The 21707-nt window shown below is 39.3% G+C and overlaps 3 protein-coding genes and 1 non-coding gene across 6 annotated transcripts in view; 1 reads left to right on the plus strand and 3 right to left on the minus strand.

Moving 5' to 3' along the window:
* SAXO1 (stabilizer of axonemal microtubules 1) overlaps window positions 1–2222 on the minus strand; it is a 40908-nt gene extending 38686 nt beyond the window's left edge. Inside the window, exon 1 of the mRNA XM_064439175.1 lies at window positions 2149–2222. Within this exon, the coding sequence (XP_064295245.1) occupies window positions 2149–2222 (74 nt within the window). The remainder of the gene's footprint in view (window positions 1–2148) is intronic.
* Window positions 1–21707, plus strand: part of DENND4C (DENN domain containing 4C) — a 390193-nt gene that overhangs the window by 240428 nt on the left and 128058 nt on the right. The window lies entirely within an intron of this gene.
* Window positions 972–21625, minus strand: HAUS6 (HAUS augmin like complex subunit 6). Of its 3 annotated transcripts, XM_064439172.1 has the most exons (17): window positions 21337–21625; window positions 20680–20775; window positions 19846–19924; window positions 18826–18958; window positions 18097–18244; window positions 14593–14658; window positions 14418–14469; window positions 14043–14225; window positions 13233–13417; window positions 12486–12609; window positions 11829–11925; window positions 9915–10005; window positions 8461–8539; window positions 7571–7756; window positions 5913–6048; window positions 4531–5538; window positions 972–3651 (listed from the first exon to the last, which is right to left on the minus strand). In XM_064439172.1, exons 1-17 carry the CDS (start codon window positions 21429–21431, stop codon window positions 3599–3601), a joined length of 2811 nt encoding a protein of 936 aa, XP_064295242.1. In that variant the 5' UTR covers window positions 21432–21625; the 3' UTR covers window positions 972–3598. The 3 variants fall into 3 exon arrangements, with proteins under 3 accessions (XP_064295242.1, XP_064295243.1, XP_064295244.1); XM_064439173.1 differs by lacking the exon at window positions 14043–14225; XM_064439174.1 differs by lacking the exons at window positions 18097–18244; window positions 18826–18958; window positions 19846–19924; window positions 20680–20775.
* Window positions 8616–8745, minus strand: LOC135310698 (small Cajal body-specific RNA 8). Its single transcript, XR_010370787.1, has one exon. It is a non-coding gene; the product is annotated as a small Cajal body-specific RNA 8 (non-coding RNA).

Below are 21707 nucleotides of genomic sequence, written 5' to 3' on the forward strand. Positions count from 1 at the left end.
GTTACCTGTAACCCTGCAAAAGTTATAGCAATCTATGTTTTGTTATAGCTACATATTTTCTGATATGCTACTACCAAACACTGTACCACTTGATACTATAATTGGAGGAAAGATATTTCCAGACACTTCATCATACCTTTATCAGCTATGTGTATTTGCTTGGTAAGAAGAGAACGTTACCATAATCTTCCAAAGTATAAAAGAGTCCAAGGATACAAGTTCAAGTATACAAGTTCATAAACGTGTCCTTTTGGAACTCACCTGGTAAGGATGGGCAAGTCTAAACTGTGAAACACTGACTGCTCTACAGTGCTGCGCTAAATTATGGTATGTTCTCCCCTGGAGGAAAAAGTGAGGCATTTTCACTGTGTACTTCAGCTAATGCTAACCCAACACACCTAACTTCAGGAGCCCAAATTCATTATTCTTGGGAAGGTAAATAGAGGAATATCCTGATTAGGAAGTTAATGAGAAAATTTCCCAAGCTTAAAGGGTGAGTATTTCTGAATGGTATCTTAGACACTTAACATTGTAGATTATGAATACTGTATTCCTCTTCAGCAAATATCCAGTTTGAAAGAAGTCACAAAAACATATATAAAGTTATAGTTGTAGCTGCCGATAATACCCTGCTGTTCTCCTATATGAATCAGTAAATCACTGCTTTACGAAAGAAGGACTTTATCCTAAGGTTCAACATAATTACGATGGCCTTATATTATAAGCCTAACCAAAACTTCCTGAGTATGTGCCACAAACCAGTGGACAGGTGAGCTACTAGTAACACAAAAAACAGTTTTGCACTTACCTGAAAGCAGTAAAGATCCCTAAGGTGCACAGGCATATCATTTGCACTTCCATATACATTGTACTTAGAATCTGAGGCCAGGTCCTCACAGGCCTCAGGCCTGTGTGTAGCCTTCTCAGGCCTCAAAATTCTTAGCTATCACTTCTTAATCCAGAACTATCCATGCAGTAGCAACTCAAAATCCAGTTTAATTTTTCTTAAGACAGGCCATGATCAATATATTATCTACATCCGTAGGATTCAGCTACCCTTATAGCTCATCTAGCACCTGAAAGATTAATGCAAGCCTCAAAGACAGACCTATACTTTAGTACATTACTTGGAGCTAGAGGATCCTTCTCAATCAAGATCTTACTGGTACATGTTTAGGTCCTTGATAGCACAATCCTCTAACACAATAATCAAATCACTGTTACTCTTCTCACATTTCCATTAACATGATGTGTTCATCAAATGCACAAATATAAATACCGCTTAAAAGTAATGATACATAGAGAGTGAGGAATGGAGAGACCATATGAACTTGTACCTTACAAATAGAGAGTTTGATAAAAGTACTCAAAAAATACAGTTTATATTCTCCTTGGTGTCAACATTTCTCCTGGTTTTCTTTCTGAGTACATGTGCTTATTACTCATGATGAATAACAAAAACGCATACCAGCTGGATATAAACTCTGGGCAGGAATTCTGTACTCTTCATAATTATTTAGTAGCTTTAAAACAAACTAAGGCATGTAATCTGAACGAGTCAATTTTTTTTCCCCTAATAATATTTTTATTCTTAACCTGCAAATATGGGAGAATGGACATTATGCTGAAGGGCCTCAAGCTAATCATTGCTTTCAAGAGAAGTTTCCATACATTTACAAGACTGACACTAACAAAACTGCTAATGAATCTTGGTATTTTCAGTCATCACTTCTATTTGTAAAGCTCTAGTCCTGTGGTTTCCCATAATTAGCATGTTTACAGAGGAAGTATCACTTTGTATCACACTAAAACACAGACTCAAAGCCAGTAACACCCATTTGAAAGCAAGATTGCTTTTCAACTTTTTGGCCACACTCTTATAGACGCAGTCCACCTACCTAAGAGAAATGGGAAGCCTCCCTGCCATTTATTTACTCCTATGACAAAAACAAGAACCACATGGTTGGATAGGCAGAATGGAGGGAAAACTTCTTTTTAAATCTTTAACAATGCCCTAAAATACCTTTATTTATAGTTTTACATACGGAACTTACAGCAGTAATTAACAGTGTGGCCCTAACGAGCAGTGCATCTGGCTAGCCAAGTAAGGACTACTCCAAGCTCCTTCCCCCAGCCTCTTTTACATACCCACAGGAGCACAGTTGACAAACACACTTCAAGGATGGAACTGCATGCAAAGGTACAGGGGATATAGGAGGCATGTTTGCTAAAAAAAACAAACAGTATGGATCAGGTCTTTCCCAGCAGACGCTCTATAGCAGAACAAAAAAAACCCACCACCAAAAAACCACACTCTTCAGCAGCAGTCCCTGCAGACACTTGTGTCAGAAGATCCAGGAACCTCCAGAAGCAGTGAAAAAGCACACACTACTGGTACCGACTGCACTACACATTCCAGCGGACTGGCTCCTTCCCTGGAGGAGCATGTCCAGGTTCCTCTGGTAACGTCCCAACCAGAGCTCTGTGGTCCTGCTTTCAAGTGTCTTCTAACCAGAGCATGAAAGGCTTGACAGTCACCCGGGGAACCTTTGTGAAGTCACCAGCACCAAGGTCTAGAGTCCAGGTCTGCAAGGAACATAGCTGGCCTTGTTCCAGACAGCCAATAGCTGTCAGACCTTTCTATTCTCTAGCTGTTTGACCATGATTAGATCAACACGTAAAGGGCCTATTAAGAAGTGCTTCTTAGCTGTTAACATGTTAGCAGCCACATCAGAGTTGCCACAATCAGCCACATAAATCTCTTTTTATAAGGCTTGTCAAATTCTGCTTTATCAGATGTCAAATACAGCTGGAGATTCTTCTTAAAACCTATTTGCAACTGTTTTGGAAGGAGGAGAAAGATAAACCACAACAGAAAAACAACTTTACCTAGCAATGCTTCAAAACTCTGTAACCACATCAGGTTAAGGGTTCGGTACTTTTACAGTAAGTTTATCCACTGTAACTTCAACTTTTACATTCCCACCCCACCATAAGCAATATTATCACTTACACCACTATGTCATAAATATATATCAACTATTTGAAAATAAAGTAGCATTAACCACAAGTCATAATTTTTTACAACTTTAGCATAAAACATTTACTCAGTAATATGCCTAAAGAAACAGGCACTTCAGTGGAAGTTTATAAGAAGACGGCAGCCTCTATCAAGCAGTAGAGCCGATGGCAATGTCAACCAGAAGTCTCAAAAGGAGAGAAGAATCCAATACAAAATTTGGTTGGGTTTTTTTGGCAGGGTGGGGAGGATTAGGGGCAAGATAGAGACTCCAAAGATTTTACCATTTCCCATTTTGAGACTTTGTCTTTCCATTTTATAGGATCATGTCACCTACTCAACATCTGCTATTGATAGTTCTGTACATGAAATATGGGCTACACAAAATGATACTCTGGATGACATAAAATTGGAAGAACCAGAACAGGCAGCTGACACTCTTAAAGGAGACTGGAATACAGTTTCTGCAAAAATAGAATGGAGGGACACTCCTCCATCTAGGCAGTGCCTGAAAAAGATGCACTTATGGTTCACTTAAGCATGTAGTGCTATTACGGTTATGCTCTTGGAGTACAAATTCTATCCTGATGATGATTCCTTCCCACCCGGGTTCTCATTCAACAGCTCTTTATCTGGAAGAAAAAGTGTATTAGTTAGCACTCTATAGTATTCAATTAATTGACAGAAATACTTCTCCAAAAGTGTTTTGTGTACATTAAAAAAGCATATATATGAAATGGTACTTTAATTCTAAGAACTGTTCCAACTAAGGTAAAAGCATCTGCTATCAGTACAGCCAAAATTTTACTTGAAAGCTAAACTGAAGCAAGCCTTTGCACAAAGTATAAGTCTCACCACTCCTTGAGACTAGTTGTATTAAATTACTAGTACTCCATTAAATACCACCTGTTTTGGTGAAAGTCTTCTGAACTATTACCAGCTCATTTTTATTAACGCATTTCAAAAATTGATCTCACATCTAACTAAACACTGCACTACTGGTTAAACAAAGTTGACACTTCTGTTGGAAATGGTGTGAGGGGGCAGGCATGCTGAAATTCAGGATTTTTCATAACAAAAAGTATATTAATAAAGTGTTACAGACAAACACTGACCTCACAAAAGTTCCAACTACCCACACTACATTCCTAAATAACCAAATTTGTTCAGAGTTAACACAGTATTTCAAACTTAGTGAATTCTCAAAATTTACCTTCAGATTACTCCATTGCTAAGGCACCTTAAGGCTTTTTTTTTTTTTTTAATAGCTGCAGATTACCTCAGAAAGTCAAACAAGCACCCTTCCTCCTACTTGCAAGACATTGATACAACTAAAGGAAGTATGTTTCCTTTGCTTTTTTGCCTTATCTTCCATAAGGAATAATCACACAAGTAATCCATCTTCCTACACTTCCACAGCAGGGTTCAGCTGTTCAGAGTAGGTTATTTATGACAGTATACCCAGTGGCAGAATGGACGAAATCTTGTTGCTGAAGTACAGGGACACCTACCTTTCAATTTATGTATGAAGCTTAATGGGATTTCATGTACAATTGATGCCGCTTTGTCCAGATGTGGATAGGGCACCAGCAAAGATGACAAGGAATATTTTCTTTCATTAAGAGATATTGGAGATGGACTCCTGGTAAATTCTTCATCCAAGCAGAAAACTTCTGGTGGATTGGACAATTTATCTTTTTCTCTCTTTTCTGATGCAAGACTTAGGTCTAATGTACAACTCACAGATTCACCTTCATCATATGTTTGATGCAGCTCCTCTTCACTTCTAGATGCAGTCTTTTTCAGCATTTTATACCTGTTTAACAGGGACTGTAAATCTAGATTTGATTTTTTAATACCACTCCTATTTTCTGAAGCACCTGTTACATATATGCTGTCACTTACATCAAAATCAGAGTCTATGCTTGTAGATTTGTCGGGATCTATGCTACAAAGTTCTTCTGGAAATGTCTCATCCAATATCCCCAAGCTGGCAGCTTCATGACTGACAGAACTTAACAATGAAGATAAATTCCAGTGCAGTATCCCATCCTTTAAGGAACCCCAAAAGTGGTCTGAAGGTAGAGCATTCGTTCTACTATTGCTTTCTGAACAAATATCTGGAGTGTTCATGTTTGTCTTTACATATTGAAGAGTCTGTACTACTGGATCTTCTACTAAACTTTGGTTCAAAACAATACATTTTAATTCCTGTTCTTCAGTTCTCTCTCTCTCTCGCATACCACATGTTTCCAAAAGTGGAGATTCAATGATCCTCATCTGCTCTTGAAGTCTAAATTCTGTAGAACTTAACTGCAACTTCCTTTCTGACAAGGGAGGATCCAAGTCAGGTACAGCAGATGCAGCGATAGAGCACACTAATCTAGAGTCTGATGCCTTCTGCATTATAGTCTGAGCATCCATTGGAGCTTCTACCATTACTTCAGTTGGGGCCAGCTCTATATCTGATGAGCCTGCAGTCTCGATAGCTTTTCTCCATGAGCTTCTAATTTCAGTAACTAAATGGAGCAAACCAAGGTAAAATTTTAGTATTTTCATATTCTCAATCAATTCTTCTTCTGTCCCTTCAGTAACATAAGCAATCCTAGAAGTAAGATGTATATATTTTATATTATTTATGCTTAGTTTTCTTCGTTAACACAAGGGGGATTCTACACAGGAAAAAAAAAAAATATACATTTAATCAAATTCACAGTATTCATATGTTATTAGGCCTACATCTCATTATGCCTATGTTGTGTTATAGAGTGAGCCATTATGGTAACGCAGCTTCACTGAAATAATTAACTTTTTCTTCTTATTTGACATGTATAATGCCAATGAATCACATTTCTAATCAATGAGTATTACAAAAACATAGTTTTAGACTTACGCAGATTTTCTGGAGTTCGGGGAATTTGTTTCCTTGTTAAAAATGGGTTAAAAGCCAGTGAGCTAATAAGATCCTCTAATGCCATTTCTTTTCCTTCAGTACTCTGAGGTGACTCAGATACCACTCTTTTTGCAACCTGTAGGATGTTAGAGAAAGGCAAATCATGAGAGAGCCAAATTATAACCTCTTTATTTCTGTCAGTTATAGCTTGAAATATATTCCCATTCTCCAAATGATCTGAAGAGTTCGGAATCTCCTGACTCTTCTGTCATTTACTACTTAGGCTCACAATGACCACAGTGTCCTACAAACACAAAATTAAGATAGAGGACTGTCATGGTTTTAGCTGGGATAGAGTTAATTCTTCTTCTTCACTGTAGCTGGTACAGTGCTGTGCTTTGGACTTAATATAAAAATAATGTCGATAACACACTGATGTTTTAGTTGTTGCTAGGTAGTGCTTATATTAGTCAAGGACTTTTCCAGCTTCCCACGTTCTCCCAGGTGCGCAAGATGCTGGGAGGGGGCACAGCCAAAAGAGCTGATCCAAACTAGTCAAAGGGATAGTCCATATCATATGGCATCATGCCCAGTATATTACCTGCGGCGAGCTAGCCGGGGCATGCAGTGATTGCAGCTCGGGGACCTGCAGCGTCAGTTGGCAGGTGATGAGCGGTTGCATCACTTGTGGTTCTTTCCCCACCCCCCCTCTTTTTTTCAGGCTTCATTTCTCTCTCTCATTATTTACTTTTTAAATGTATTATCACTATTATCATAATCATTATTATGATAATTACCATTATTACTATTACTAGTTCATTTTAGTTATTAAACTGTTCTTGTCTTAACCTGCAAGTTTTCTTGCTTTTGCTCTTCCGTTTCTCTCCCCCATCCCATGGGGGCCGGGGGGGGGCGGGGAGTGAGCAAGCAGCTACATGGTGTTTAGTTGCTGACTGGGGCTAAATCACAACAAGGACTGAAATCAGAATTCAGTTCTAAGTTCCCTCATCATCTATGAATCCATCTTTGAAATAGGAAAATGTGCTCAGATAGATTATATTTAAGACACTAGTCAAGAACTGCATAAACATGAAGACCAGAACTATATTTACATAAGCAAAAGGTTTTAGCAGATGAAAAGTAACTGTACCATTTTAGTGAAAGATGAAATTTACATTCCAAGTTTAGCTATGACACATTTTACAGTAACTCTTGTGAAGGAATTCTTCAGTTAAATCTTAAATAAAATACCTAGAAGAGGAAATACTTTAATTCCTCCTCAAAATTCCCAAGCTCTTGTTAAATATGTAACCTGCATAACTTCAGAAACAAAAAAGGACCGTTGAATTCTTAATATATGCAGTGGTTCATAGAATAAAGCGTAAGAGGTGACAAAAATCACACCATGATTTCACTGGAAGTGCTGGTCACCATGATTTGTAAGTATGATAACCGCACAATCTCCATGCTTTCAGGGTGTACTTAACTGGGCAGTCAACCCTAAAACTTAGTGACACCGATTACTGTCTAGCAGAAAAAAAGTAGCTTTTGATGGGTGTGGATTACAAGAGCCATTTTATGTTACAGTTAGTAATTGTTCTCTGAAGTTAATACCATTTATTTAAAAACAAACAGGTTTTAAAATAACTTTTCCTAACCTCTTCTGCCAGTTCATCTCTGGCTCTCTCAAGAAGGTCGTCTTTTTTGGCAGAAGGCTCCATCTGGGTAACACGACCACCTGCATTCTCCCACATTTCTGAAATGACAGGCTTATCCTTTCCATTTTTTAACATCTTCAGAGGCACAGGTTTTTTTTCTCCCTTGCAAGTTTGCATATGCAAGCTCTAGAGAAATACACAGGAATTAAGAGGAGTTTTAAACTCAGGTGTCAGAAAGTTAGCATGAAAAAAACGCTGTTCAAGTTCTGAACAGCAATGACCTTAGCATTTAGTTAATAAAAATATTTCAGTCTTAAATTCTAACTAAGCACAAAAAATTTTTACAGTTGTATTTAAAGTAGGATGTAAGTAGTGTCTAGGTAAGAGTGTTGCACAGAACACAGATGTCTCACCTGCAACTACCTTGAACACACTACAACAAATAATTGTGCAACGGACAATTGTACATCCAAGTCACTTTTAGGCCATATTATACACCCTTAAGTTCATACACAAAGAAACAACAAAGTCTGACCACTGCTTACACCAAAAAGACTGTTTCAGCAAGCAGGGAATTAGTGACACACCACATTGTACTAGAATTCAGGTGCATGTGCACCTACTTTGTACTGTCCTTTCCTAAAGCTGAATGAAGTCCCTGGCAGTTAGCTTTTACAGTTTTACAGAACTGATTCAGATGTGTGAAAATAGTATTTTAAAAACAAACACAAACACCAAAACCACCACCCCCAAAAAAACCACTCAAATAAAAAAAAACCAAAACCACACAACCCTCCCTCCCAAATACTAAGTCTAGGCTTCAATCAACTTAAAAAGCAAATTTCCTAAGTTTAATTTCTTTGACAGGTAGGAAATTACTGAAGAACAACCTTTTCAATTAACATGTCTCTGTTTTCAGATACTTTTGACAACTCCAAAGGCACTGAAGAGATCCCTGGGGGCAAGGGGCTGGGGAGAAGAAGAAGGCAAAAAAAGTTTGAGAGACAAACAAGTGGCATGCAAGTCTTAGTAGAACGCCATTACACATTGTGTGCCCCGTATCTGTCCGTTACGATTTCCCTCAATTCGTCCCGGTCATCAGAAGGCAATTCTACTATAGGGAGAACATGTGACAATTAGAGCAGATTTAGCCCTAGTTGTGTATCAGCCTCCCAAAATTAATAAATTATGGAACTCTTTCCTTGATTACCAAACAGAAAAAGAAGGAATTTTGTGATACATTTTATTAACAAGTCTTTTGTATTCTGCAAAGATAACTGGAAAGTCTTCTGCAGACCTGATAATGTTCTTTTCCCTGCCATCCACAGGTCTGCTCCTACATGAACTTACTCATATTTAACATAACAATCACCTGGCTACCAAAACCCTGAGTCTTATCACTTCTGATGAGCATAGTGCTAATTACATAGCTCTCTAAAATGTAACGTACAGTCCTCGCTTCTTAGTAAGAACACACCTTAAAACATTAATATTTGCTGTTATTTGTCTTTAGAATCAGACTCAGACAAAAATCCATGCTGTATGAAGTCACTAAGAGAAATCCAAGTGTTAATCGTTAACTACTTGGACAACTTTTGAGACTTGTATGGAACTACATCTACCGATGACTAAGTATAGGACAGCCTTTCTTTATTAACTCCCTTTCTCTCCTAGTAGAGAACTTTCAAGTATCTGTAGGAGTTGTATTATGAAATACAGTGTTGTTCAAAAGGTTATGAAACCTTCCTGGACTAAGTAAATGACACACAAGCCATAACATTTTAGAATACCATTGTTTTGTGTTCTATCCTTTGCTGGAAATGTATTAAGAGAACTTACAGAACAAACAATTTTAGAGTTCAGGAGAAGAGCCTTGTTGAGAAGGTTTAGGACAGTAATTCTGCTTGGGAGTTAAGGGTTTTTGTTTTCATTCGGTTTTAGGGGGTTTTTTTAAACACAAAAGAAGGGCTCCTGTGAATACCAGTTCTTTTATTCTCAGGCTATACTGAACATATATGTCCATCTCCACCCAGCCTAAGAATTCTCTGTTTTCTCCATCCACCTCTTAAAACCTGAGCGATTTAAAAGTTAAAAAGTGAGATAAAAACCTTGTATCTTGGCTGCTGCACATCCTATTCAGCAGCAACCAGTTGATTTAATTGGTCACGAGCTGGAGAAATCGGTAGTTACTTTAGGACTATCTTGCTAAATAGGTGGATGTGGCATGTAAGGAGTGGGCTACTGAAATATTCCACTAAGAATCCAGAGGTGCGATATAGTCAACTCCAACAAGTGTATTTCTATTTTTTCCACTGCTTTCATCATTTTCTCATTAACATCATACCATCTTGGTGGTGGCATTAACTTATCCATCATAGTTTCCAATGCTCCATCATCTTTCTCTCCACATTTTCCATGATTAGAGTCACGAACATCTAGAAAAGCAAGTCAAGAGTTTTATTGTTTCCTTTTTTTTTTGGCTCAGACTTCCCAAGTGACACAACTTACTCACACTTCTGTAGACTATTCCCAGGATGGACTTTATGAACACTTCAAAAAAATAAACCAATACGTAAGCAGAACAGTGAAATCAATCCTTCTGCTCAGGTACCACCTGCAGCCACAGATGCCACTAGCAGCCAGTACCTATTTGTATTGCTCCTGGACACATGTTCAAAAGACATTATTCTATTTGCTGCCCTGCACATATCAATCACACATTCCACCTTCCCCCAAACTACAGTCCTAGCCACATCGTTACCTCCTCCCCTCCACATATACGTCAACTGTGTGGCACATCAATTCCACAAAGCAAAGTTCCACCCACATTTTCCCCACCACCTTCACCTGCATTTACCAATAAATATCTCTATGGACATACACATCCCTATGATCTGCCTCACTCCAAGCAAGGCATGGCACACTACAAGCAAACATTTTGCACATTATCAGAGGTACGCGTTCCTCAGTTCAGGACTCTCTAGAATATTAAAAATATATTTTGGCAAATCATTTGAATACAACAGCCGAAGTTCAAGCTCAGTAGTTCTCTACTAACCCTGAATTTCAGCTTCTGCAAACATAAATGGCATTTTGTTTTGCGTTCACGTCAATAACACTTCCAAAATCTAAGCTCACTTCAACAAGGTAGGTGAGGTCAATATATTTTTTAAAGCTTACAATGTTGACAGGCAGAAGGTTAGTTTTCTTAGTGGTTGGATTCTCAGACCAAGAATCTTAACCACGGAGTAGAGAGAATGCCACAGACACCAGTTTGTCTTAAGCTTTCTGATATCACCAGAAGCTCACAGCTTTATTGCACAGTGCTTTAATCTTTGAAATTTTTATGGCAAATGACCTTTCATTTGCAATTCTGTAGCCCTTCTTTGGAGCTTCTCGCCTTATACCTACATAGCCTCAGATTACTGGAGCAGTGCTTTCACCTTTGTAACCAAAAGGATCTTCTCCCTGTTGCTTTGCAGCTTGAAATTCCAACACACATCTGCTATGTCATTTTCCCTACATGGGACTGCAAATAACATAATTCTAGCTGTCTTCCCCTTCCTTTTCCACCCTTGCTTTGAAGCTTCTAATTTATACCTCTAAACTTAGGGACAGTCAACACTGGGTCATTTAGCACTACCCAGTAAAATACAATCAGCTCATAAGCCAATTAGTATGCGCAACATCCATGTCTGATCTAAGTGAGCTCTGACCAGCACTGTTAACCTAGGGACTGAAAGCAACCAGCACCACAATCAAGTAAGGTCCTGATCAAATGGCACAGTCACTGTGGAGTAAGTATTTCAGAATGCACCAGGGAAAGGTGCTTACCTGGGAAGAGACCTTCAATTTCCTTTCCCAATGGGCAATGGGAAAAGTTTTACCTTCTTCCTCTCTTTCTTATTGCCTCTCCAACCAGAAGCAACTTTTACTGTTAGAGTGATGTGTTCTCTAGAACCTGTGCACGAACATTTGTACATGGAAATCTGTCTCAACAACCTTCATGCAAGAACAACAAAATACCAAACAGCTCCAGCATTGGTTTTTTTGTCATATCAAAAGCTTCAGAGAATCTCTGAGATATGACAAGGTCGAAAAATGTAAGGCAATTGTGACTAGAAGTCATTCAGAATCAGATTATCAGAGACTATCAAAGACACTTGCCAAAGCAAGCAGGGAGCATTTCTGACTCCAAGAAACTTTCAACAATTGTGGCAGGGGGCAGAAGGAAAGGAAGCTTCTCATGTTCACCCACCTGGAACTGACACTAGAGGCCGATGAAAGATACTATCCTCATTTTCCTCTGCAAGACTAAAACAATGGGCTTGCAAAGCTTCTGATGGACCAAGTTCCTTTCAAAAGAAACAAAAGCAAGCTAAAACCAAGTCTGCATATCAACAGCAATTAACAGACAAATATTTACAACAGCTTTTCTGCAAAACACCTGTCAGACTCAACATGAAACCTTTCCTCTCTCTGCTGGGTATCTAGGCAAGGGTATAACCTCGGATCACTGTTATCAATGTGAGTGTCAGAATGGAAGTTATTGTTCACTGCTCAAGCAGATCAATTCAGAAGGGAAAAACAGAACTCAGCTGATGTTCAGACAGCACACGAAAGCTCAATTTTCGCAGGGGGATGGACATGGACAAAACCAGTCAGCTTGCTCTTTAGCTGATCTACTCTTTTGGTAAGATGGTTCCATCCCCCATCTCAAATGAAGACACCAGCTGTCACTAAGTCAGATGTATCTTCTTTCTTAAAAGACTACTTCATAAAGCAATTCCTGCTATGTTGTGCTGATTCCCTAACATAGAGTTTAAGCGTTACAATAGAACACATAAGCTTAGATGTACATCCTCTCACCTTCACCCTTTCTATTCCCCAGAATCAGATATTGAATACTACTTACTGAATCTAAGTTTAAATTCAAAGGAGACAAGGAGCCAAGAAAGCTTTTCCACTTCACTTCCCAGTCTTCCTGTTCTCTAGAAACAGATTCACTCAACACACAATGCTGTTGCTCTACTTTTATCCTGTAACATATGAGCATGGAAAATGAACATAGCACATCTGTTGGTGGAGATAATTCTGAATAATGGAGAGTACTATGTGTTCCCCTTATCCTGCAAAATCTTTGATGTGTATCAACTTATGCATTTGTGCATGCACTAAGAACTGTAATTCTCAACCTAAAAAGCAGCTGGTAGGTAGTCTTCATGTTTCTCTTTACAGTAGAATTGGAAGAACCATAGTAAATTACATACACTCAATGCGATACACACTTAAATTTTCCCTAAACCAGTTTCAGATAAAGTTTTAAAATCCCAGAACTGATTAACCTAACAAGGAGAAAAAAAAAAAAACAAAAACCACCCCACACACAATATCAGATACAACTAGCAAATGAGGTCCCCAGGAACAAAGCCTAAAATATTAATGAAGCAAGGGCAAAAAGCTGAAGTTAACTAGAGAAAGATCTCAGGTAAAAGTTATATAGATAATCAAGACAAATGTGAACTTCCCTGAGGCAAAGGAAAAAGATTGAACCAACCTGTTCTCACTAACAATTCTATTATTTTAGAAAAGACTCCAAGGTAGGAAGACATGATCCTTACACTAAAAACCATGGAACCAGAGAAAATTTCCAGACAATTACCTGTTTGCCTGCAAACTCAGTAGTGCTTTTCTGTGGAGCATAATCTTCCTCTCAGTGACCTGAATTTCTTGTTTTAATTCAGCTTGACAATGTTCATCTCTCAATATCCTCAGGGCTTCATTTAATAACTGAATGACTGTTAAGAAATTCAGTTTTTCAGCTTCATATACATTTCCTATACAAACCTTTAAGTATAGCAAGCAAGAAAAAATAAAGGATTAGTGAACAGCATCAATATCAGAAAGTTATGTCTTCTGTAGTCAGAGCAGGGACACAAGGTTCCACTTTATACTTTGATTCAGCTCCTGACTGTTTTCATTTAAAAAACAAAACAAAACAGTCTAGATTTAAGCCTCACATTTGTTTTCTAGCATCAGCTGCTTGAAAGCAACCTATAAAGCAATATGAACTAAGAAAACTTCAGTTAATGAGGTATTCTGTTTAACCACCACCCCAAAAGATGTGGCAGGTCAAAAGAGCACCATATAGTACACATGGGAAACAAAAGCCCATTCATTAAAGCAATAGTTAAACTGGTCTACCTGGTTTTAATGTCTAAACAACAACAAAATAATCAAGTACTGATCAGGCAGGCTTACCAATACAGTTAATGACCTTAAAAAATTAATGGCTGAAACACAACCAATACAAACAGCAGCATAATCATAACAAACTTTTACATACAAATTCATGTATTTTCTCCATCCTTAAGCAATCACCTCTGAAATACTTTTTTTTTTATTAAAGGTATCTAATTAGACCCCTGGGGGCTGAAAACCAAACAAGTTTAGCAAGAAGGACAAAACTTACCTGGTGCACGTGACTTTCAACTCTGTGAGCCAACAGCTGTGGAACTCTGACAACAGCATTAGTTCCATCTAAAATGCACCGACGACTACCACTTCTGAGTACAGTAAGTACAGAATCTACAACTGCCTTTTCCTTTTGCAGAGATGCAAGCATTTCCATTATACATGTCCACATACTACGGACCTTAATAAGCAAGGACAAAAATGCTACTTTAAAATGTTTGCCGCCTATAATGACAGAGTATTAGAACATCATAAAGGCAGATGAAAGTGCTATCATAATCACAGCTAAACAAGTGGAAAGAACAGTATTGAGAGTAAGTGTTGCAGAAATGTAAGAAATACAGTATGCTGCCACAGCAGAAAAAATGCTCACCTTTTGAATTCTCTCAGTTCTGTTATTTTTGTTTTGGTCATTTTGTTTCATCCTATATGCACAGGCAAAACAAAAGTTCAAGTGGAACACAATGAAATTAGAGCTCATATTTCATAAAATTGAGTAAGAAATCAATTTTATATATGCTAACTTAGTTACAGGGAAAAATACTTACTTGTAAAACTGTATCTGCAGGGCTGTATACTCAGACTGTATCTGGTTTATTTCTTCAATTAAAGATCTAAGACGAAAGTTAACAGTTACCACAGATTTTTTTTTTTAAATCCACATTTCTACTCTACTATTCTCAGAATTCCTTACAATCACTAGCCAATCATACTCATTCTTTCCAAACCTGCTTACTGAGGCAGTTTTAGAACGATGCAAAAAAAACTTATTCTTGACATCCTAACCATGATTTTGTGCAGAAAGATAGCCAGGAAAGCCGCGAAGATATGTGTAAATTAAGCAATTAGGCTGTAATTTATTCTATTGCAATGGAGTGGCTTTTATTAGGCCCAAGAACAATAAAGTTACTAGAAATGTACTTTATCAGTACAAACCTCCAAATATATTCAGCAATTGTAGAGTACCCAAACCCCTCCATTCTAAGAAACTAGAGAACAGAATACTGGAGTACAAACAGCTGGACCACCACACTTCTTTTGCCAAAGCCAAAGTGCTTTCATTAGATTTTTAAGCATGTGAAAACACAGTGGCCTGATTTTCAGCAACACTCGATGCCTGAATCATGCTGAATTCTAGAGGATCTTCTGAGTCCTGATGCCTTGTTGAGAATGAAAAAACTATAGAGAATTAAGTTTTTGAAAGACACTACTCACAATGTAAGTAAGAGCACTAACATTCCCCAAGGAGGGTGAGAGGAGACAGAGAACTATAGAAATCTGAGAAGCTTAGGAGACACTAACCTCTGGAAATTATGTTGTTGAGCCTTCCATTGAAAGCAAAGCCTTCAGTTATATTACCCATGGTCCTGTCAAGCCAAGTCTTGAATTTTTCCAGCAAAGGAGATTCCATCACTTTTCTGGGCAACCTATTTCAGTGTTTAATTTTTTTCACAAGATTTTTTTTTTTCATCCAGCTGCACTTTTCCCTTCAGCACCTTGGACTGTTGCCTCTTGTCCTGTCACCTTACATCCTTGTGAACAGAGTACCTCCACCGTCTCCACCACTACTCTTTAGATATTAGAAAATTGTGATTAAACCCCAAGTTTTGTCTTCTCCCGGCTAAACAAACCCAATTTCTACAGCTTTTACTCCTACGTGTCAAGTTCTTCAACACTGTAATCATTGTAGTCTTCTGCTGAAACCTCTCCTATCTTTCAATCTCTCTCCTCAACTGGGGAGACCAAAACTGAACACACTGTTCCAAGTCTGGCCAAGTGTTGCCAGGTAGAGTGAAATACACCTCTTGATCTGCTGGCTGTGCTCCTTCTCATACAACCTAGGAGGCTGCTGGTCTTCTTGACTGAAGGGCCACTGCTGATTTCTGCTCAGCTTGTGGCCCAACACTACTCTCACCTCTGGTTCTTCTTAGCAGAGCTGCTCCCCAGCCAATCACCAACAAGCCTGTGCTGCTGTTGGGGATTATTCCATCCCAGGTGCAGGACTTCACACTAATCTTTGCTAAAACTCACATAATTCTTCTTGGGGAAGTCTCCAAACCCAGCAAGGTCTCTCCGAGTAATGGCTCTTCATTCCTGTATACCTACCTTTCCTCACAGTTTGGCATCATCTGCAAGTTTGGTGGGTTTGCATTCAATCCTGTCAACCATATTCCTTATGAAGACAAGGGATAGTATAAGACCCAGTATCACCCTCAGAGGACCTCCACTTGTAATCGGCTACCAGATAAGACTTTGAGGCACTACCACCCTTTGGGTTCACCTCTTTATCTAGCATTCTCTCTTTCCAAAGATGACAGAGTAGTTCTAAAATGATGCCAGGCAAGTATGTCTGCAGCTCTGGATGCATTCCATCAGATACGCAAGCCTTTGCTATGTCCAGCTGGTAACACATGAACTGCTCTACCCTCTTCTATTATCAGTGGTTTGTTACTTCTTTCATCATTGCTTCTTGGCACAGAGACTGGGCTACTGACCTTACCCACAAAAACTGAGGCAAAGAAGGCATTAGGTATTTCAGCCTGTGACACCTGAACTTAACTTGCCATTTCATTCAGAAGCAGACCTAAGTCCCCCACATACTTCCACTTCCAAATAACACACCTATGGATGCCCTTATTCAGGCTCTTACCAGGATCTTGGAGCTTTAGCCTTCATAACTACATCACTGCACACCTAAGAAGTATTTCTGTACTTATATCTGGGAGTGAGTCCCCTTTCCCATATTCCATAGGCTACTGCTTCAGTTTCTGAGCTCCGTCACTAGCTCACTGTTTTAACCAAGTTGGTTTCTTGTTATGCCTGCTTCTTTTTCCACTTAAGGGAATGGACCATGTTTGAAGGATCTCTGAAAATATCCTAGCACTCCCGAGTCCTTCTGGTTTCCACTGGATACCTCCTAGCAGCTCCCTGGGCAAGTGGAAATCTGTTCTTAAGTCTGGTGTCATTATTCTTCCACTTGTCTTCCTCACATTCCTTAGGATCTGAAGTTCTACAGTGACTATAAGGCTCCTGTTGGCAGTTATGTCACCAGAAAAGTTTCTCTTACTGGTAAACAGTGAATTCAACAGAGTACCACTCATACTCCGCACACCCAGTGATTGCATTACAAAGTCACCCTCAACACACTCCAGCTTCCCAGATTGCCAATACACCACTGCATGTACTGCTCTCCCAGCAAATACCACAGTAAGCTGAAGTGCTCTATAAGCATCAAGGCCTCCAGTTCTGAGATGTGTTTGATTCGCCTAAAGGCGGCTTCATACACCTTCCCTGGTGCAGAGGAAGAAGTGTATAGCAGACACCCACCATGAGATCTCCGTTGATGCTAAACCCTCTGATCTTGATCCAAAGGCATGAAATAACTCGTTCTCTTGTAAAGAGCTATGCTACATTCACCGAAATGGCTTTTTTTACCTGCAGTGCAGCTCCTCCTCTTTTTCTGCCATCTACTGAACAGCTTGCAACTGTCTGTGACTGTACTCTACTCATGTAAACTATCCCACCCAAATTCTGTAAACTCCAAGTATATATAACTCTGTCTGCACAGAGAATTCCAGTTATCTGTGTTTCTCAAACTGGGAATGTTTTCCATACACAAGAATAAAGAATAGCATAATTTTGGTGAAATAATTAAAGATTATATAAATAAAATGTGTCCCACAGCAATTAAGCAAAGACCAAATGTTTCATCCTGAGACATTTATATGCTAAGACATGACCCTTCAAAAGTTAAGAAATCTTAGTGCTATACATGCAGAATTCCCTCACCATTTTTAAAGCCTGAGTAACCATAACTCTAAAATCTAGCATTTCCTAACTAAAGACTAATTTCTTAGACCACTACGCTTCACAGAAGACCCTACAAACAGTGGAACTGTCACTTAAAGGAGGTAAATAGGGAAAAAAATGGGGAGAAGCTCAACACAACTCATGATATACAGCAGATGTAGCCTCCTCAAACCCTTTTAAAAACATATACACAGAAGTCAGCTTTTATGAAAAGACTCCATATCTTTAAATGCATTACTTACTGTGCTTTCTTCTCATATTCTTGAATAACAAAATCTTCCTTTTGCAAAATCTGCAGAAGTTTATTGTATGCAACTCTACATCTTGCATTTGCCATGTACGTATCCTTGGGCATCAACTCTACAGCTTCAGCAAAAGGTATATCAGTGCCTAAATGAAAGTTAATGTTTGGGTTACATCATTCACTTTTAGCAAATAGACAATTTCCTAATCTACCTAGCTGGAACTGAAAGAATCACAAAATCAGATGCCCATTTTACGTGGACTGAAATAAGAGTATGCAGTGCACTGTCTTTTTATCAGTTCCTTCTGTTGTATACATTTTCACTCCCTCACTCTCACTCCCTTCCTCTATTTTTTAGGCCACCAAAACAATACAAGATGCCCAGAATAGACAGTTCTGTTCTGATCCTTCAGAATTCCTCACGTTGTGAGAAACAGTATAGTATAGCAGTCCAATACTTTTGGACCAAAACATGGCTTGTGAGGATAATGGTGTACAGCATTAAACAGATGAACCTTAGAGCACAACCCATAAAGCAACAGAAAGCAAACAACCTGCACTGTTCTATCAGCAGTAACTCTATGCCACTGCACAGAACCCTGCAAAACATTTTTAACAGAGCAGCCAACTCAGAACTACTTAACGCTCTTATCATATATGAAAGACTTGACAGATTCACTGTCAAACATGAAAAATTAAGCTTTTTTATTGTTCTATCACAGCTTACCTACAGAGTTAATTTTCATGTTCTCAACCACTACACGTCTTGCAAACTGATACAATAGGTGGATAAATTTAGGACCAGCAGGAACCATAAGTGCAGAAGGTGTAATTTGTGGAAAACAGCCTCGGTGTTCTTTCTAGAAAAGTAAAATTGGTTTTAAACACAAAACTAATCTAAGACATAAAGCCTAAACAACAGCCAACACATTTAGCTGAGTACCAAAACACTTAGCCTACTTCTTAGCAAGTCTGATGCAAAGCTGAACTACTTTGCCACAAGAGTTGACATCTACTCTAGTCAGCAGAAGAGACTAAAACTTCTTCAATGTTCCCACCACCACCACCCCTAGTTCTGTATACGAAAAGCAGTTTCAGCGCGAAGACTGAAATCAGCGTTAGGTAAATATTGGAAATCTCTGCCCTCCTCACTCCTAACTAGTAATCCCTACCTTTGAAAAAACATCCAAGTGTTCTTTCGTATTTTCTATTGAAGTCATTAATCAGTGTACTTTGTTCTGCTTTTTATTTTACTCAAAGATACTGCATTGTTGGCTTTCACCTTGTCCTTACTACAAAAAAATAAGAGCATTCCAGTAGATAAAGACCTGATTTCTAGAACTATCATTAAAACAATGGCAGCATAACATAATAATCAACGAAATCTGAAGCAATCAATTTTGGTTTGCCTCTTTTCCATTAGAAAGCTCACCTTAAACTTCAGTCCCTTTCTCCACATATAAGGAAAGACTAATGTTAAAAAAAACATTTTTCATGCATCTGAAACCGCTTCCGCAATAATAAACACCTTCCCAGAAAACTTAAGCAAGCACTACTCAAGCTGAGGTGCCCTCTCAACTTCTGTTTAATCAAAGACTATTATTCAGAAGGAAGCCACAGAAGTTTCTTTGGTAAAACAACCTTTTTTCAAACTCTTATTTAACACCACTACATATTCAAAAAAAAAAAAAAAAAAGAGGTCACAAAAACCAATAAAACATCAATTTCCACTCTTCACAATACTCACCAAAATTTCTTTTAGCCACTTACAGCACTTTTTCCTAAATTCAGGATTTGTAAAGCCTCCTACCAGAAAGTGACAGCCTCTTTCCATTTGAAAAGGATGGGGAAAAAGAAGAAAATTAAGAAAGAAAAAAAAAGAAAGAAAAATTAACTTCAAAAACATGTTCAACAGTTCAATTACCTAATCAGTCATTATAAGAATAAGACTAAAACAACAATTTCTTAGAGATGCCTCCTGGCAGAGCCAGAAAATGTGAGGATATAGCCTAGACCAAGAATAGCTAAATTTGTTAAATTACAAGATTTTCTTGGCATAATAAGCTAATTACAGACTATTTCAGGGACAGATTTGCCTGCAGCTCTTTTTAACTCAGGAGAAGGAAAGACGGAAAAAAAGGGGTCAGAACACTGACAGTTTTTGTATCACTGGTCTTCATCCAGCTATTTCTTTCACGTGTAAGGTAAAATAGCTCAGCTATATGAGGAAAACCATTACGGAGGATGGTGTTCTTGTAATGTTGGAGATCCTGGCAGCAATCCATAAGTGGGAAATGTGACTCACTGTTTGGTCAGGGAAATGAATGGGAAAGCTAGATTACTTTGCAGCTGTGAAAGTTTTTACCAAATTTGCCAAGTTACAGATACTACCAGAAAGAGCTTATCTGAGGCAAGTTTTCAGATACATTAGAGTTGTGATCAAGAGGAAACAAATTTTCTGACTGTATGTTCTTCTTTGACAGCATTCCCCGAGAGACCACTTTGTTTCCCCCCTCAGCCGCTGCATAAACCATATTCTTGATTATGTGCACAGCAGTAACCTCACAAGCCAAATACTTACCTGAATGTTTCTGCTGCACGGGCCGGATCCAGCTTAGTAAACAAGAAGAGGACAATGGCATGAAACCCACTGTTGCTTCTGTTACAAAAGATGTCCCTAGTACACAAAGAGTTACATCAGAAGGAATAGGATGCTGAATTAATACAGCATTTTCACCAATCACTTAGGATTACAAAATACTACGGTTTTTTAAAGTGTTACAAGTTATACATTGAATGCTTGATTTTCTGCATAGTTAAAAATATACATCCTCCAGCCTATTTAACAAAATTCCAGTGAGAGCGTTTTCTGTCAAAGAAGTTTTCAAACCCAGAGGCAGGGAGCCGATCAGCTCGCTTTCTCCATAGTTCTGTGCGGGATGTACCCATCGGAGAGCAAGAGTTATTACCATTTCTGGCCTTCTATTCTCCAGGCACAGTCAACCCACATCGCTACAGCAATTCAGACATGTCTTACGTACCATCAAGGCCACTAGGCCTCTCCGCGGCCCTGCCGAGACCCCCCCCACACACACACTCCTCTTGCGGCGCGCGCTGCTGGCTGAAACCTGGGGCCCCGTTCGGGGGATGGCGGCCGCAAAAGAGGCCCGTCCCCACCCTAACACACACATACCCTCCACCTCCTCCTTCCCCTGCCCCAGCCCTCCCTCGCACTCACTTTCTCGGTTGCAGGCCTCTGATGCCGGCCGTCCTGTCGAAGCCCAGGGCTCGCAGGTACAGCCGGAGATGCTTACTCTCCCACTCGACGGCCATGGCGCCACGCAGCTCGCAGTCCGCCCGCCGACGAAAATACGTGGTGAACAGCCACCCAACGGCGGCTTACCGACTGCCCTGCCTACCTGCGGCCACCACCCCTTCACTCGTCCGCGAAAATGCCCCTCGTGCACGCGGACCCGAGCCCAGGCCCGCCTACCCGAGACCCTAGTACCGCAAGACGCCCGGACAGCCCCCACCCACCCGGAAGTAAGGCAGGAAGACTCGCGAGGCCCGCCAAGGCGCGCCACCTTCTGGGAAATGTAGTCCCGGCCG

This window comes from Phalacrocorax carbo, chromosome Z (genome assembly GCF_963921805.1).
Source record: "Phalacrocorax carbo chromosome Z, bPhaCar2.1, whole genome shotgun sequence".
In the NCBI taxonomy this organism is placed as follows: domain Eukaryota; kingdom Metazoa; phylum Chordata; class Aves; order Suliformes; family Phalacrocoracidae; genus Phalacrocorax; species Phalacrocorax carbo.